Source organism: Puma concolor, chromosome B3 (genome assembly GCF_028749965.1).
Source record: "Puma concolor isolate L17-30 chromosome B3, mPumCon1.1.hap2, whole genome shotgun sequence".
In the NCBI taxonomy this organism is placed as follows: Eukaryota; Metazoa; Chordata; class Mammalia; order Carnivora; family Felidae; genus Puma; species Puma concolor.
Genome location: NC_141672.1, coordinates 145,179,652 through 145,196,571, shown reverse-complemented (window position 1 = coordinate 145,196,571; position 16,920 = coordinate 145,179,652). Strand labels below are relative to the sequence as shown.

The 16,920-nt window shown below is 47.2% G+C and overlaps 1 protein-coding gene across 14 annotated transcripts in view; it reads left to right on the top strand.

Moving 5' to 3' along the window:
* Nucleotides 1-16,920, top strand: part of CPEB1 (cytoplasmic polyadenylation element binding protein 1) — a 91,660-nt gene that overhangs the window by 62,233 nt on the left and 12,507 nt on the right. For 6 of the 14 annotated variants that reach the window (XM_086711686.1, XM_086711679.1, XM_086711681.1 and 3 more), the window contains exons 3-4: nt 2,985-3,173; nt 15,109-15,335. In XM_086711686.1, the coding sequence (XP_086567812.1) occupies nt 3,020-3,173; nt 15,109-15,335 (381 nt within the window). In that variant the 5' untranslated portion in view covers nt 2,985-3,019. Of the gene's footprint in view, nt 1-2,457; nt 2,618-2,687; nt 2,778-2,981; nt 3,174-15,108; nt 15,336-16,920 lie in introns of those variants that run through there. The other 8 variants (XM_086711682.1, XM_086711678.1, XM_086711680.1 and 5 more) reach the window with 4 other exon arrangements.

Genomic DNA, 16,920 nt, shown 5'->3' with positions numbered 1-16,920 from the left:
GGCCACCATACGACATTACTACAGTATCACTAACTCTTTACCTTATGCTCTTTGTACTTTACATCTCTGTGACTTCTTTTAGAACTGGAAGTTTTGTCCTGGTACGATTATTAAAATTTGCCTCCTTTCTCTCAAAAACGTCTTGGTTTGGATGATAAATTACATGGTCACCCTACTGAAAACTGATAAAATGCTTTGTGTCAGACAGTGTACCAGATGTTTTATGTGATCCTGAAAGAATCAGGATCTGCTGTTGCCACCTTACAAAGATGCTCAGAAGCTAAGTAACTTGACCGAGATCACACAGTGGCAAGACTTGGTGAGCAAAGTAAGATCCTGTTGGATTTTTAAAGCTACTTAATTTTTCCCAGTCTGCTACACTAAGCATTTAATGGGTATGGCCTTCATTGATTTTAGGATCTAGTGAAGGAACCCTGCAGTGGTTGTGAAAGCCTTTTTCTGGAAGAGAATGTGGGATGGGGGATGTCTGGATAAGGATAGAGGTGATGTGATGCCTATGGTGGGGATGCTGGGAGTGAAAGTAGAGTTGTGTTCAGATCACAGAGCTGGATGCACGTAGCCATCAGTATCCTTAAACAGCCCTGCTGCTGAAGCCTGGGTCTGTCAGCTTGGGATGGGAAGGTTATGGAAGTTGTATAGATACTATTGCTCAAACTGGTGTGTGCATACATATCAGCTGGTAATCTTGTTAAAATGCAGGTTAATTCCATAGATCTCGGGGGTGCTGAGATTGTGTATTTATAACAAACTCCTGGTGATGTTGATGTTGCTGGTCTTCCTCACTAGACTTTGGGCAGCAAGAGTACAGTCGATGATTAGATCCTTCCTGCCAGAGGCATGGGGGTAGTCATGCACACAGATACCCTCATTTTAGAGGTCAGGGTGGGGTGGAGGCAGTTGTGTCTAGGCAGAGGTGGCCTCGCTGTGGGGTGGAAGGGACTATATCGATAGCTGGTTTAGTGGGCACAGGTACTGAAATATAGGTGTTTTTAAAGGCAGCATTGTTTTTGTAGTTAGTACACGTAGATTATTTTTAAAGTTTGTCCTTAGCTTGTGTGAGGGTGGACCTAGAGAAGCAGGAGGGAGTGTTCTGGGGTGGGGACAATACCAACATGGTGCAGTGGTGAACAAGGTTTTAACAAACACAGACAGGGAGCAAGCAGAGTATCTATAGCCAGACAGGAATAACGTGGATGGATGACACAGCAGCAAAGCTCTAAAGAAAAAGGAAGGGAAAAAGAAAAAGAAAAAACCACCTCTAATGGGAGGAGTCTCTCCCACAGACTGGTCATTTCTCCCCTCTCAGCTCTGCCTGAGTGCCCAAGGACATAGGGGTATGTACTGCAGGTGGTTCTCGCTAGTTTATCCTGTGGCTAATGGCATTTTTCTTGCCTCTGCCCACCTGGGACCCTGTCTATATTGGTCACTGCCCATATGACATGGGAGAACAGGTGAGGCGGAGTACTGCCACCAGCATGGTTTAGGTGTGAGCAGCCTGCCTGCTGAGGCTGGGACCTTTGCTCTCTACCCTGTTTTCTGGGGAGGAGGCCTTGTGACTATAGGTCATGATGGCAGAGGACTGATACGGGAGAGCACGTCACCAAAGAGGAAATGGCGGAGGTTCCAGAATATCTGGGCAGAGCTGTACTTTGTTGCTGGAGCTGTGAGTGGTCATAGAAGTGGGGCCTTGGTCCTGAGCAGGACCCCTGAGTGAGGGCCCCAGCAGCCAGAGGCATCGGTGAGCCTCCCAGCTGGCTAGCTGGGAGGCTCAGAGTGCTCCTGGAAGGCCGGAGACAGGGCGTTGGCAGGGCCGGCTGGTGGGAGCTCCTGAGCACTGGATTTCTGAAGGGGCAGAATAGCACTGGGACTGTTGCTTTTCTTTCTTTCTGTCTGTCTGAACTGTTTAGCAGTGTTGCCTCAGTCTGTCCCTATGTCCGGCCGCCCGAGGGAAGGGAGGCTGGACCTGACAGAGCTGCTCATGACTCATGCCCATCCTGTTGGGGCGAGAAGAACCAGGGACAGGGATTGTCCTGGTCACGGCAGAGCTTACTCTGGCCTGTGGGTGGTGGGACATAGGAGGGCAGCCTGGCGACTCCCTTCCCTCTGCTGAAGCTGACCCCTTTTCTCTGTGATGTGCTCCAGACAAGCCTGGAGCACCAGGTGTTGTTTCCCAGGGTCCCAGTATGCAGTGTTTTCTGAAGGTTACTCCATCCCTCAGTGGTAAACACTGCTGTGTCAGGGTGCTGCTCAGGGGCCACTTGGAGCACATAGATTTTTGCTAGCAGGATTGTGAAGCTTTGCATTGGGCTGCAAAACCAGGGCTTGAGCAAGCAGCTGGAGAGAATCCAGGACTAGAGTGTTTTTGGGTTTGGGGGTGGAGAGCAGAGGGAGGGGAAGGGAGGGGCAGGAGGGCAGAGCTACACAAGCAGGCAGTCACTGCTTTGGCTTTGCTGTCAGCGGAGAGGACTTCAGTCGTGCCTCAGGGCCGCTTGGCCACCATTGCTGGAGACCGGAGGGCGCTGCCTCGGAACCCTGACTTACCGGCACTGCACCCGGACTGTTCCAAGTAGCTGTTGTGCTATCTTTTCCCGGGGAGGCAAGTCTCCTCCCTGTCGTCCCCTCCTGCTCCTCCCCCATTCTGTGAGGGATGATGCCGCTTTCTATTGCACAGCTCAGCCGGCTGATGTCACTGGCAGCGGGAAGCATCAGCAGCCTGATCACATGCTGGCCCAGTCTGTAATGCAGACGGGATAGGGGTGTGTATGTGGGGAGGGGGGCTGTATGGCAACCGCTCTTGCTCTGACGCCCCCAAAAGTGCAGAGGCAGCGGCCGCAGCATCCGGCCGACTTGGATGTCTGCTCCTTGAGCTCGGGGAAACTATTATTATTAATATTTATTGTTGATAATACTGGGGAAAACAGCCCTTAACTCTGGGGTTTCTGCTGTCCTCCTGTCCAAAGCAGACTTCCAGGACTCAGAAGAAACAGTTACGAGCAGGATGCTTTTCCCCACCTCTGCGCAAGATTCTTCCCGGGGCCTCCCAGATGCAAATGACTTGTGCCTTGGCCTGCAGTCCCTCAGTCTCACAGGCTGGGACCGACCCTGGAGCACCCAGGACTCCGATTCCTCAGCCCAGAGCAGCACACACTCGGGTGAGTGCCAGAAAATGAGTTGGCTGGGGGAGGGGGACGCATGGGGTGGTGAGCAGAGACATCCACAGCAACAGTTGTTCTCTTCCCCTTTGCATCACCTCCTCCCCCCCCCCCCAATACAACATGGAGCTGTTTTGCAAGAGATGGAAATGCTGGCTGTGAGCGTGGCAGGACAGATGGTTGCTCGTAAAGGCAGGCATGGCTTTTCCACTTACCCTGATAAATTCCCTGGAGTTGTTAGTGTGCACCTGGGGTGGCCCTGAGAAGGGTCCCCAAGGTGACAGTCTTATGCAGAAAAGATCCAGCTAACCCCCCGAGTGCCCAGGCCTGTTTTGGAGATGATGAAGCAAAACACTTTTCAGTGGGGGAGGGGACTTCAGGGGCTGATCCCTGGATGTCCAGATTCTGTTTCTCAGTGGTTTTTATAACTAGGGACCTGTATATGAGGATGGGTGAGTCCCTAAATCATGGCAAGGGAGTAATTTTAACCTCCAGTGTGGCTGGGTGGTATTAGAATATTGGAATTGGCTTTAACATACGGGTAAGAACATTGACCCTGGAAAGGGACAGGCAGGGTCAGTGGGGTGGAGTAACTCTTAGCTGCGGAGGCTTTGTTTTTCTTTGTGTGAAGGGTAACCAAATGGATGGAGGAAGAGCCACTCCCCTTTAGGACCCCTTGTTGCCTTGGGAGGATTTGATGGGGACAGCCTGAAGGGGCTTCCAGGCCAACCCCGTGAACTGCTTCTGCTGAGAACTTCCCAGTGCCCGTTTCTTTCCCTCTTGTACACGGGGGAGGGTTGGCCAGACCCAACCAAATCTTGGAGTGTTCAGGAAGAAATGGGAACTTCAGAAATACTATAGGTAACTTAAAACCCATGTATTTTGCTTTATGTACATTATCCCTTAATAAAAAGAATAGCAGCAGATACTTAGGGAACATGGAAAGTTAGTGGGGGGCAGCCATTTCCTATTGGTGCTGACCGTGGGATTCACTGAGCCTGCCATCCTTCCCTCACCTCCTCAGCTCCAGAAACTGGCAGTCATGGTAGCCAGGTACCGTCTTGCTGATTTCTCTGGCCTCCACCCTATTTGGCCGCAGGTCTTTTTTTAGAATGCTTTGCAGAGCCTGGGACTGTTGTCTGTTGGCATTATCCCATTTGATTGGGGGTAGGGGGTTGGATTTTTTTTTTTTTTTTTGATTTGAGGATGGGGAAGAGCTTTGTCTAAGTAACTACCTCTGGGTTAAGGTAGAATTTCTTGAAGTACTGGCCTTCAGTTGACTCAGGTTTTTCCAGAAAGATTGGTAACTGCCCTGGGGCAAGGAAGTGTGGCATCCTGTGCCTGGAGATCTTGGCTGGAAGGCCATGGTTGCTTCTTTTATGTGGTACTCTGAAGTTGACCCAGATGGCCTGTGAAGCTGACCTTGTCCTCATTCCCACTGTATCTGAGCAGAAAACAGAAGAGCTTATGTAGGAGGTGGGCACCTGTCTGTGGTGACCAGTGTTTGACTAAGGCACTATCTCTCACTGGTGTCAGATTGGGGCGTGGCCCTTCTTTGGCTCTGGTCTCTGTTAGCTACAAGGGTCCTTCTGAAAAGTACTACTGCACACAGGTTGCAGGAGGGCGCAGGTTGGGGCTTGGAGAGCGTAGCCTGAAAGTTACTGTGAAATTAGGCTGTAAAAAAACAGCTTGGACCCAGTCGTAATTCCTCCAGTTTCCTTGCTGCCTGAAAGTCCTGTGCTTGTAGCTATTTGTCTCCAGAGTGGGGATGAATTTATTTCTTCACCTTTCATCTCAGGCACATCAGTGATAAATATCACATGATTTTGTGGATCAGGGAGGGACTGCAGTCTGTGGCCCTAGCATTCACAGGGACCAGAGGGCTGCCCCAGTGCTGTCATCTGGCTATGGGCAGGGTTAGTGTGGCCGTGTCTTCCTTTCTGAGGGTTAAGGACACACCCATCCCTCACATCCGTGATGTCCTCGAATTTTGGAGCTATGATGACGGCCATCTCTCTTCTTTTCCCTGAGCTCTGGGCCTTCTCAGCCCACTCGAGGGTACTGCCTACTGGAGTAGGATGCAGCCCTCCCACCAGCCAGCTGCAGTGCCAGATCGGGCACCCTTGCCAGCAATGCGGGAACATGCGGCCCACATTCCAGTGCCTACACTGCCTTCCCTTCTGAAGACCAACTAGCTCAGTTTCTTTAGGGAGGGAGGGAGGTGTTTCAACATCTCTGGGCAGTCTGGGAGTTATCCATGCTGTGTTTTGTGGAGCACAGGTGCAGGCTTGCTCCTTGGGCTCTGCTTGGTGACACATTGCCCCAGGCAGCTGTGGCTTCACCACTGACCACCTTCTGCCATCGTATATGTTCATCAGTGTTGGGGGTAGGGGAGGAAGATGGCAGGGCCCTTGCCTGAAAATCTTGGTTAAATGTATTCAGCAAGCATTGAGCCCTGGCTATGTGCCAGGTACTAGATTAGGCTCTGGAGGTCCATCGATGAATAAAATTGTTGCCCTTACAAATCCCTGTAGCTACCAAGGGTAAACAGATGAGAAGGTATACCAAAGGCAGTGTGATAGTTGCTACAACAGGGGCTTCGATTTTTCCACTAAGGATTTTTTTTTTTTTTTTTTTTTTTTTTGCACAGGGACAACTTTTAACTGGGTTCTCAGCATGAGACTGGTACATGGAGACCTTTCTTAGGGGGCTAGGATCCTTCTGCTACATGGGCTCCATTGGCCTCAGAGGCCTGCTTTTGAAGCCCCTGGGGTGGAATCTGGTTTTGAGATTAGTGCCTGCAAGGCCAGCATCGGTTTGGTTATGGCGCTTTGTGGGGTCCCTCCTTCTAGAAAGACTGGACCTCCCCTGAGGCCTCACCTCTTGCTGGGAAGAAAGCCTTTTGGGGAAAGATGAATGTTAGACATTGGTTTTTCCCTGAGACCCCGGTGGCATGTGTCCAGCACTACCTTTGCTGTCCTTGTAGTGTGTCTGAAGTCCCGTAATAGAACAGTAGAACCACAAAAGCTGTCCTCAGTATCTTGGGATGGGGGATGGAATGACTAATAACTACTAGTTGTTGACCGCTTCCTATGTGAAGTCCATCACGTGACTTTAATGTTTGTACAATCCCATGAAATGGGTAGTCATTACTTCTATCATAAAGATGGGTAGGTAAGGTCACAGGTTGTTAAGTACCAGAAGTCACACAACTGCCAGAACTCAAAGTGCTCTTTGGTTCCAAAACTCTTGTGCTTTCTATTACACCTGTGTTCCTGTGAGGAGAACTCTTAACGTGTTGGACAAGAACACCTATGTTAAGGTATTTCCACATACTGCCCTGGGGCTGTCCATCCAGAGGTGATGTATTCCCTAGCTGAGACCCCTCAAAGCTACAGTGTGCCGTGGACAGTTCTGACTCCCCTCTACCTGAGTCTTAGCTCATGAGCTGTGCCCACCCAATGGATCTGTCTCCCTGACTTCCCCCTGGGGACTCTGTTGCAGGCAGTATTACTCAGCATGAAGGGGGTGACTGAGAATCTACTTTGGGGAGGCCTGGAAGCAGGGACTCTTAATGACTGCCTTGTATCGAAGCCCAGTGGGTAGACCAGATGTTCTGTCTGAGGATGCCAGAGGCCATGCCCTGTTTTCTCCCACTGTCCTTTAGAAGTCCCCAGGGGATTAACCTGTCCACCTTCTCTGGTTTCTGCCCTGACTGCTAACCAGTCCGGTTATGAATGGTATGTTCCCATGCTGTGTTACTTGCAGGCTCCCTGTTGGTGGGCAGGCTGGATCAGCCTGGAGTGAGAAGGGGGGCCCTCGGCATTTTGATTTGGCTGCTGCTATACTTCCAAAACAGCCTTTCTGAGGTGATACTCAAAACAGAGTTGGGCTCCTCATCTGTGGAACATGGACTTCTTGGCCTGGACCAAGTTCCGCTCCTGCAGATCTCCTTCAGCCATCCACTTCTCCACTACTGTGTCCCCAGCATGCAACACAGCACCTGGCTCATGGCTTTTTAATAAGTATCTGTTGAATGAATGATGAATGTCGAGCCACTGTGTTGTTAATCCTGGGTAGTTTTGAACTGCAGAGTTCAGTCAAGGTCTCTCCCATTCTTTTGCCTCCCACGTGTTTTGATCAGCTGGATGGATGGATTCTTCAGAGATCAGTGTCTCTGAACCTCCATAGCTTCTAAGGCACGAAGATGCATTTACAGAAAATTTTGTCATACACTGGAACAGGAATTCTATCGTGGACTCAGGAAGTCTACTGAGAAATAGCATTTAGTGCAGAGATGAGGGAGGGCCTGGGAAGCAGTATGATAATAGGGTGCCTCCTAGGCAGGAAAGAAATTGGGTACAGGGAGAGCATGTGTGCTGACCTTACGTGAGACTTGGGTATGTCGTTTCTTCAGGTAATGAAACTTGTGCAGTCATCTCCTCTCTCTAGAGGAGAAAGGCTCTGTTGGGTGCCACATTGCATCTGTGGGATCCAGGGTCAGTGAAGGCAGCTCACACTCAAACGATAGCCTACCACCTGAATTGGAGTGTGGTGTAGACTGCAGGGTTGGGGTTCTAGGCAAAGAGCAGTCTGTTGTTATACCTGGAATGAGTGCTGCGCTCCCACTTCCTATCTGTGTGCCTTCAGATGGATTTTGAGCACAAACAACCTAGAGCTAAGGGTTGGGAGAGAGAAGGAAGGGTTCCAAGTATGTGGCCCTAAATCTCAAGCTAGAAATAATGGCTCCTGGTGTGGGTTTTTTCCATGATTACTCCCAGGAGTTAGCAGGCATCTGACTCTGATGTCTTGGGCCTAGTCTCTCCCGAAGCTGAGCTCGAACTCAGGGTCTTGGCAATACCCACATACAGTTCCAAACTCTTGGTGCTGCCACCATCAGGCTCTGGGTGACTTTGTACTCTTGGGGAAGGCTTCAGAAAATTCAAACAGTGACTCAGCTGTAAAAACCCACAGGAGCTGGCATAGAAGGGTGAAAGTGGAGAAAGTTAACAATCGGTCTAAAAATATTCCTGCTGATTTGGTCTCTTGTACCCTCTGAGGTAGCATTAATGAGCTGGAACCCTCTGCCAGGTCTTCTCTTCCCCGTGACTTCCCTGAGAGCTGTCTGTAGCTGATCCTGATTCCTGCCAGCATGTGAGTGGTGAATGGTGCCTTTGCTCCAAGAAGAGCACACTGCTTTTCTTAGTCACTTTTGGAAGATACAAGTGCCATATGCTTGGCCACCAGGGCTGGAGGTACTTGGTAAACGTCAGACTTCCTACGGTCCCTGAGTTGTGGAGTTCAGGAGTAGAGCAAAGGTCTAGGGCCCTGGATCCCATTGAAAAGTGACTATGGACTTCTCTCCACACTTACCAGCCCCCAAGCCATATAGGTTAATGCTTGACATCTGGCCTCGGGGAAGCTCTGTGCCCTGTGATGGGGAGTGGACTTCAAGATACTGACCTGCAGCATAAATGACCTAGCACTTGCCCTGGATTTTAGATTGTGTAGCTTAAAGAGCATGCCTTTCTAGTAGATACACTTACTACTTCAAGTTACGAAGAGGGAAACCATGGATTGCTAGCTTTTTGGCTCCTTCCCTCCTGATTCCCAGCTAGTGGGAATCAGTGCTAGTCACACCAGGGGAAGTATGGTGTCATGGGCTGAGCCAGGAGTAGGACAGGTTCCATCTCTTGAAATGAGGTTCCATCTTCCCTAGAAGCTTTTCCTTTGATCTGTAGATATTCAAAGAACTACCTGCTCAGGTGCCATGTGAGTAGACTGTATAGGGACACTCAGGTCACTCTAGGGAATCTGACCACAGGTGACAGTTTCTAGAAACCTAGCTCCTTCTTTGGGTTGAAGGAAATCTCAAACCACGTGGAAAATCATAAGCCTGTTGATACTAGGTTTTTTTGTCTTCCCCATATCTTCTAATCAAACTCCTACTGTATTCTTGGCCCTCCCAATGTAACATTTGCAGGAAACTGCTGCAGTGGAGGTTCTGATGTGACCCAGGTGTGTGAATCCTGGGGCATCCTGATTTTTTGTCTGCTAAATGACCTTGTCCCTTTCCCTTTTTCTTCTGTGTGGTTAGGATAGTTTTCAGTGAAGCACTCTTTCCTGCTTTTAGTACTTGAATGTGGAAGTATGTACACATAGCTGTGAGGATCCCAGCAGGTTACCGGGAGGATTGAGCAGGGAGGTGCTTCTGTCCTGCCCTTCCTCAAGCGCAGAGTAGGCTCTCTTCAGCCTGTACCTATGTATACTTAGTTCTCTTCGAAGAAAGTATTTGAAACTAGTGGAAGGAGTATTGTCACAATTTGATGTGACAAGTAACTCTACTTCTCTCAACCTCTGTTTTGGTGATGGGCTGGGTTGGGATGAGCTAAGATTTTTTTGCTCCAGTTCTGAGTTGCTGCTAGGTCAGTATTGTGTCCTTGAGTTGAATAACCTTGATCGAAAGGGTGCGGCCTCAGTGAGCATACTGGCTCTAAGGGATGTGATGTTTCTTTCCTTTTAGTACTGCCCAGCAAATACTGATCACCTGCTCTCTGCCAGATGTTGAGTTAATTACTGTCGGAGTGGCTTGGCATGGTTGGTTGAGAAGGCAGAACTTTGTCCACATGTGTGCCTGCAAATATCCATACAAATGTTTTTGAGGCTTTAAAAAGCTTGTTTAAAAGAAGATTATTTCTTCTTATAGGCAGAGACTCCAAAGGTACTTAGTTACCATTCCCCACCCCCTGGGGATTCTAGGCCCTGTTACTTGTGCTTGATTCTCCTTTTCCGGTTAGATCCGGTTACCTTGAAAGAGGCAGAGAAAGTCAAATGGGAACAGACTAGTTTCACTTCGTGTCATTTAAAAAAGCCTTTTTGTTTGGGAATAATTTCACATTTACAGAAGTTACAAAGTTATACCAGGAATACATGTATTTCCTTTATCTGGATTCTCCTATTATTTTTTTATTTTTAAGTTTGTTTATTTTGAGAGAGAGCGAGCGAGCGAGCCTGCATAACCAGGGGATGGGTAGGGAAAGAGAAAATCCCAAACAAGCTCTGTGGTATCGGCGCACAGAGCCTGACAGGGGGATCAATCCCATGAACTGCAATGTGAGATCGTGACTCGAGCTGACCAGCTGACTGACTGAGCCACCCAGGTGTCCCCAGATTCTCTTATTGTTGACATTTACCTTTATCATTTGTGCATTATTGTACTTAAATATGTTCATAAGTGACAAAACAGTTCTCAACTCCATTCAACTTAAAGTTGATCTAAAACTTAAACTGTTGTTCATAGTCCAGTTTTGTCAGGTAACCCAGTTGGATCCTTCATAGCACTTTCCTCTTCCTTCTTCTGTCTTGGCAGGTGGTGTCTGCCCCAAGCAGTAGGCCCTACCTCCCTTGGTTTTTGCTCAGTATGAGCTTACAGAGAATTTTGGTTGTCTTGAATATTTTTCACAATGTTCGCCTTGTTCCGGTCATCACTCTTTCTGAGACTATATTACCACAATCTATACCGCTCTTTTATACTCTATGTTTGTCCCTGCTTACTGTCACTCTCCCTCTGTCCTCCCTACTCACCCTGCACCCAACTAGTGTTTCCCGAGACCAGACTCTTTGGGAAATGTCCTATAGCCGCCTTGCTTTTTTTCTTTTAGGTATTAGTTGCCATTATGCTGTAAGAGCTGTGTTTAAATAACCTGCAGAAATAATGATATATCAAAGGTTTTTGGGGCATGGTAAGGGGAACTGATTAGAAGAGTGATGTAGCAAGCCTCAGGTTTTTCTAGATGAGTGCTTCTCACACTTTAATGTGCACACCGACCTCCTGGGGATCTTGTTCAGAGCGCAGGTTCTGATTCAGTAGGTCTGGAGTGGGGCCCACGTTGCATTTTTAATGAGTTCCTACAGTGGCAAGGTTCTAGAGAAGTTTCAAGGCCTGGATGATTTAGATCCCAAGGCACTGACCTTTGGTAGGTGAGAGAGCTTTGTCAGTAGTTGATGGTCTTAAAAGGAATTTGAACAAAGAGAGGTGTCAACATGAAGACAAAAAGATGTAAGTCCTGAGTATTAAAGGTAGCTAGTGAATGGTGCATTATAGGAGATACAACTCAGAATCAGAATTAGGTCCCACTCTGTCATTCACTAGCTGTTACTTATACAAATGCTTGCCCTTTGAGCCTTGATCCTTGATCCTCTCTTTAAGATGGGGTAATAGTACTCACTTCTTAGGATTCAGTGAAGATTATTTACCTTCAGGTAGAAGTGCTTCTAACAAAGTGTCTAGCACATGCTATATGTGCAGTAAATGGAAGTTGCTATTAGCAAGTAGTAGGAGCTTGATGGAACCTGGTCCAGATTGTAGAACAGACGATTGACTATGAGCCATGGGCATTTAAGGAAGTGAAGTTCATTAGTGGCCAACATGGGTTGTCATGCCTTTATCTTTTTAGACAGGTATATTATCACATTTAGAGGAGTGCTATAGACCTAATTCCTAGCTTTGACATGGGAATTTGACAAAGCCTCCAGATATCTTTGTGGGCATGGTTAAGAAAAAATTGCATGTGAGTTGAGGTGGATGAATTTGTGGCTTGTAGAACGGAGGCACCACCACAGCAGTGAACGGAAATTGACATGAATGATGAAAGTGGTCTCCAGTGGCACCCGGTTTGCTTTTTGACTCTTTCAAATGCACGTGTTTTTTTTCTTAAAAACCTTGGGTGAAAGACTCAGTTACTATGGCCTCGATTTGTTGTCCTTGATAGCCCCAGACACAAGACCTCTGGGCCAGCCTTCCTCCCTTGAGCTTTTTTCTGCGTGCTGCCTTATTCTGCATTTTCCCTTGACAACTTCTAGAGCTCCCTACCATGCTACCCCTTTTCCCAGGGTTAGCACACTGCTTTCTGTCTTGTTGCTCTCTGGTGAGTGCTCCCTCTAACCTCTGCACTTGCTGAGGGCTTTTCCTTGAGGGTACTGCTTTGTCCAGTGGAAGATAGACATTCTTCCAAGCTGAATTTACCATTTATCTCAGGGTCATTCTTTCTGTTCCTCATTACTAGTTTCCCAGTCCTTTTCTTCTCTGAAGATGTCAGTATTTGTTTTATATTTGTTTATTTTAACCCCAGGCTCAGTTATCACCATGAGTCCCTTTGATATCCATATGGGCAACCTAGCCAATTTTTTAGACTCCACACTGCACGTCAGCCAGTCGGTGGTCACACATTATCTTACCATCCTGAAAGCTCAGTCCTCACTGTTCATCCCGTCTGCTGCTTCACCCCTATTGTAGCTGTCAGCACATTGAAATTGCTGGTTTTCCATTTGTTTCAACTCTGTTGACCTGCTTTGGTCTTTCACCTGTACTACATGACCCGTCACTCACCTGCTGTGTTGCTATTTCCATCAGCTCTTGTCTTGTTTCCTCCTTCATAGCCCCGTATGTGTCCAGTGGAGAGAAGGGCCCGTCGAGTTTAAGTGCTATCTCTCTGGGTTGGGCCCTGGGTGCAGGTGTGGCCTTGCTGAGTTTACCCGATCAGCCTCCTTTGTCATCCCCCTAGAAGCTTTTCAGTATCTGCCAGGTGCCTTCAGGATGAAGTCTCAGTGCTCTAACTTGTTTTTCAAAGGTCTGTGTAATTTGATTACTACCTCATTATTCAGCACCCTGTGAACTTAGGTTTGTAAAATGTGAAGAAAGAGGAGATCCTCCAGGGCATTGGTACCACGTGTAAGGCCGATGTATATGATCCGTTAGTTTCCAGAGGTTTTATGCCAGGTTTTGCAGCACCCGGAAGGAGCCTGGAATAAATCTTCACACCTCCTGCCTTCTTAGGACATGAGCTCAGGGGCTTTGATTTTGTGTTTCAATGAGGGAGGGGCTTGTCAAGAGTATTTGAGAATTTTGACAAGGACTATTTCTGGTGGATGTCAGAGTCCAAGCATTGAGAGACACTTTCAACGTACAGTTATAAGCTTGTGCTTAGGAAACTGCTTTCAAAGGCCTAGTTAAAAGAATGTTTCCTTAAAAACACAAAGTAATAAAGTAATGGACTCCTTGCTGTATATGGTACAGCTTCCCCCATCCTCAACACACATGCCTATTAAACTGGCTAGAATTAAAAAGACTGGTCATAACAGGTATTGGCCAGGATGCGGAGGGACTGAAACCCTCATCATTGCAGGGGGAAATGTAAAATGATACACCCCCTTTGGAAACCAGTATAACAGTTTCTTTAAAATTCAAGGATGTATTTGTCAGAATAAAATACACACATCCGCAGTATCCTCTGCATTTAAAGATACACTTGCCTTATCTTTATCTGAAAGGGAGGCCATTTGGCTAAAAGAGAGCGGGCTGGTGTCATCTGGCACATGCACTCTGTCCTGAATGGCATGTGTGTCTGGTTCCCTGAAAGCATGCTTTCACTTTGACTTCATGTTTGGAGAGGTTTATTCCTGCCTCTTGGGACTCAGCACAGCCCCCAGCAGGCATTCAGTCTAGCTTGGAACCGGAGAGGAAACCCACCCTGGTGACCTGTGTTTCACTCCCTGACCAGTGAGGGGAGCCAGTCACAGCCACCATCTATGAAGCACTTATGCACACTTCAGCATGTTACTTTGGTTTCACCTCACAGCCATTTGGGGTGGATGTTTTCCCCTTTCTTCAGATGGAAACAGTATCGGATTAATGCTTCTTCCCTAGCCTTCGTGCCACCATGCTCCGTGGCAAATGCGTTTATTCCTCCTCCTCATGGATAGAAAGGTATGCTTTCCTTTGGATTCCTTAATTCTTCAAGGCCGTGGGTGGAAAAATGTTCTCTTCTGTCCACTTTACCTCTCTCATCTCTTCTGGCCTTTGCTTCACTCTTTTTTTGATATTCGGTATTTAAATGTTTACCGTGTGCTGGGCACTGCTCTGCTGAGCACTTGCCATCTGCTGTCTAGTTACTGAACCTTCCTGATGGTATTATGAAATAGTTGGTGCTCCACTCATGATGGCTGTGAGAAAACGAGGACTCTGCTTCCCTGAGCACACAGCCATGGAGAGGTGGTGCTGACCTCGGGTTCCATTCCAGGTTTATCTTAAGCCAGAGTGGGCTTGACCATCTGTCATTCTGCTCCATCCTCAGTGTCTGAAGTTCAGGGTGTATAGGAGAGAGTCTGTATATGCAGGAACATGGCATAAGGGAACTTCTCCGACAAGAAGACATGCTCCTTCTGAACCAGACTTGTGGGATGTGTCCTGAAATTGTATATTTTAGCTATATAGTGTTAGGTAGGAATTCTTGGGGCGCCTGAGTGGCTCAGTTGGTTAGGTGTCCGACTTCAAGTCATGGTCTCACGGTGCGTGGGTTCAAGCCTCACATCAGGCTCTATGCTGACAGCTCAGAGCCTGGAGCCTGCTTCACATTCTGTGTCTCCTCCTCTCTGTGCCCCTCCCCCACTTGTGCTCTCTCAAAAGTAAACATTAAAAAAAAAAAAAAAAAGGTGGGAATTCTTTGAATAAATGTGTTGGCAGGCAGTAAGGAGGGAGTGTGGCTTGGGCTTCCTAATGGTTCTGAAGGTGTCTCCTGAGGCAACATGGATGTGTGTATTCAGATATTAATAGCAGCTGTGACCAGGGTCCCCATTGGCACATTTCCCAGATACTGTTACTGACCCTTAAGTCTGGGTGGCAGAGAGCAGTTTTGCTGCTGCTGTCACAGCAAGAACTTTGGTCTTCAAAAAGCTGTCCTGTAACTACCTCTAATGGGCCCTGGTTGGCCGTGGTAGGTGTTGGAGATTTGTCTACTTGTTATACTCTAATGATGGTTCTGCCATGTTTCCAAGGTTGTGCCTTTGTGTATCTTGTTGGGTGGGAGAAAAGGGAAGGACTGTTGACTGGGAAGAAAACGAAGAGGTCATGAGACCTTCTTATTTCTTTTTCTCCTAGTACTGAGCATGCTCCACAACCCACTGGGCAATGTCCTGGGGAAACCCCCCTTGAGCTTCCTGCCTCTAGACCCCCTTGGATCTGACTTGGTGGACAAGTTTCCAGCACCCTCAGTTAGAGGATCCCGCCTAGACACCCGGCCCATCTTGGACTCACGTTCTAGCAGCCCCTCTGACTCAGACACCAGTGGCTTCAGTTCTGGATCGGATCATCTCTCAGATTTGATTGTACGTAACTTGTTGGGGAGTGGGGTGGGCAAGGCAAGTGAGTGTAAAAAGGGAAGTGTGTCTGCCAGAATGCAGGCAGGAGGTGGAGGCCACTGTGTGCGTGTATGGAACTTCTCAGTGGAGAGGAGGATGCCTTGTGTGCTCACGGAGCAATCCGTTTCAGGACCCCAGCTGCCAACTCTCTTTTCACAAGATACTTCCAAGAGTTTGGAGAAATAGTTAATTTCAAAAGTTAATTTGGGAGTCTTGGCGTTGCTCTGTTTCTTGACCTGCTTGGTCATTTTCTTTAGCCTCGAAACTATGTGTATGGTTTATGTACTTTTACATGTTTTACCTCAAAATTTTTAAATGATGGTTTTAAAAATTGCATTAGTAATTATCAGCTAGGATTTCCATCCAGATCAGACTGACTGTAGCTCCCACATTCTCTTTACTGACCCAGGCCACGTCTCAATCTGAGGCTGTGATGAATCTATTAAATGTTGCCTTGAGTTAATTTATGTACTACATGCTCCTTATCCATGGCTACGTGTGACGTGTGTGGCACCAGTGGTAAGTGGAGCTGGCAGGTGGATTAGAATAGATGAGGAATAGGGGACAGTAGAAGTAAGTATATGGGCATGGCAGTGAGAAAGCATCCTAAAATAAAATGCAGTATCAGGAGCCTTCTGAGCCTGACTTTCTGTGCTGCCAACCCCACTCCCCACCTGACTGTTGAACAAATAAGAAGGCTTATTTTCCTGCCCTCTGCTCTTCTCTATCCAGGATTGGCAACGTTGGATGTGGCTAGTTTCCCATCCATAGCATGACCTTTTAGGAGGACCCACCTTGTCACCTGTCAGCCTGTCCTAGAATATGAGCGCTGGCCTTGTTTCCACTGCTTGTTGGTTTTATGTTTAGGCCATGTTTCCAGAAGGGTAATCACAAGCAGGTCCCTTCAATGATCTGGGCTGTAGTTTATTCCCCTATAAAATGGGGTTAGATGCTTCTAGTTCTATTTATGTTAATTTAGATGGAGCTCAGTCTTGGAAATTTACTTCATAACTGACTTAATAGTTTGGGATTTTGTTTGAAGAACTTTCTCAGATACCCTACCCCAAAGGCTGATGAAGGGATACGGGCAGACAGCTCACAGAAGAGGTAAATAGAGGCAAAGCCTCTATTTAGGAAATATTGAGTCATTTGGTTTTTTTGATAACGCAGTATTATTTTTACCTGCTTAAGTTAGTAATAGAGCCTTGACACAGGCTTATAGTGAAACCCATACTCTTCCACATTTCTGATAGAACATGGAACCCTTCTAGAAAGCATTTTGGCATTCTCCATATAGGAATCGGACAAAAACAAAACCAACACAAAATTAGAAGAAGCTATACATACTTCAGGTTTTTATTTATAATCCTGAAAACTTGGAATGTGTCTGAATGTTTAACAGGGGAATAGGTTAGTGAAATGTAGCTTGTTCCCTAAATAGAATATCATAAATTAATTAAAAATTGTTATGAAGACTGCCTGGCAATATGAAAAAAAAAGTTGAGTTGGGAGAAAAGAATTTGTTTAAATTCAGTATAATCTTAAATTCAGT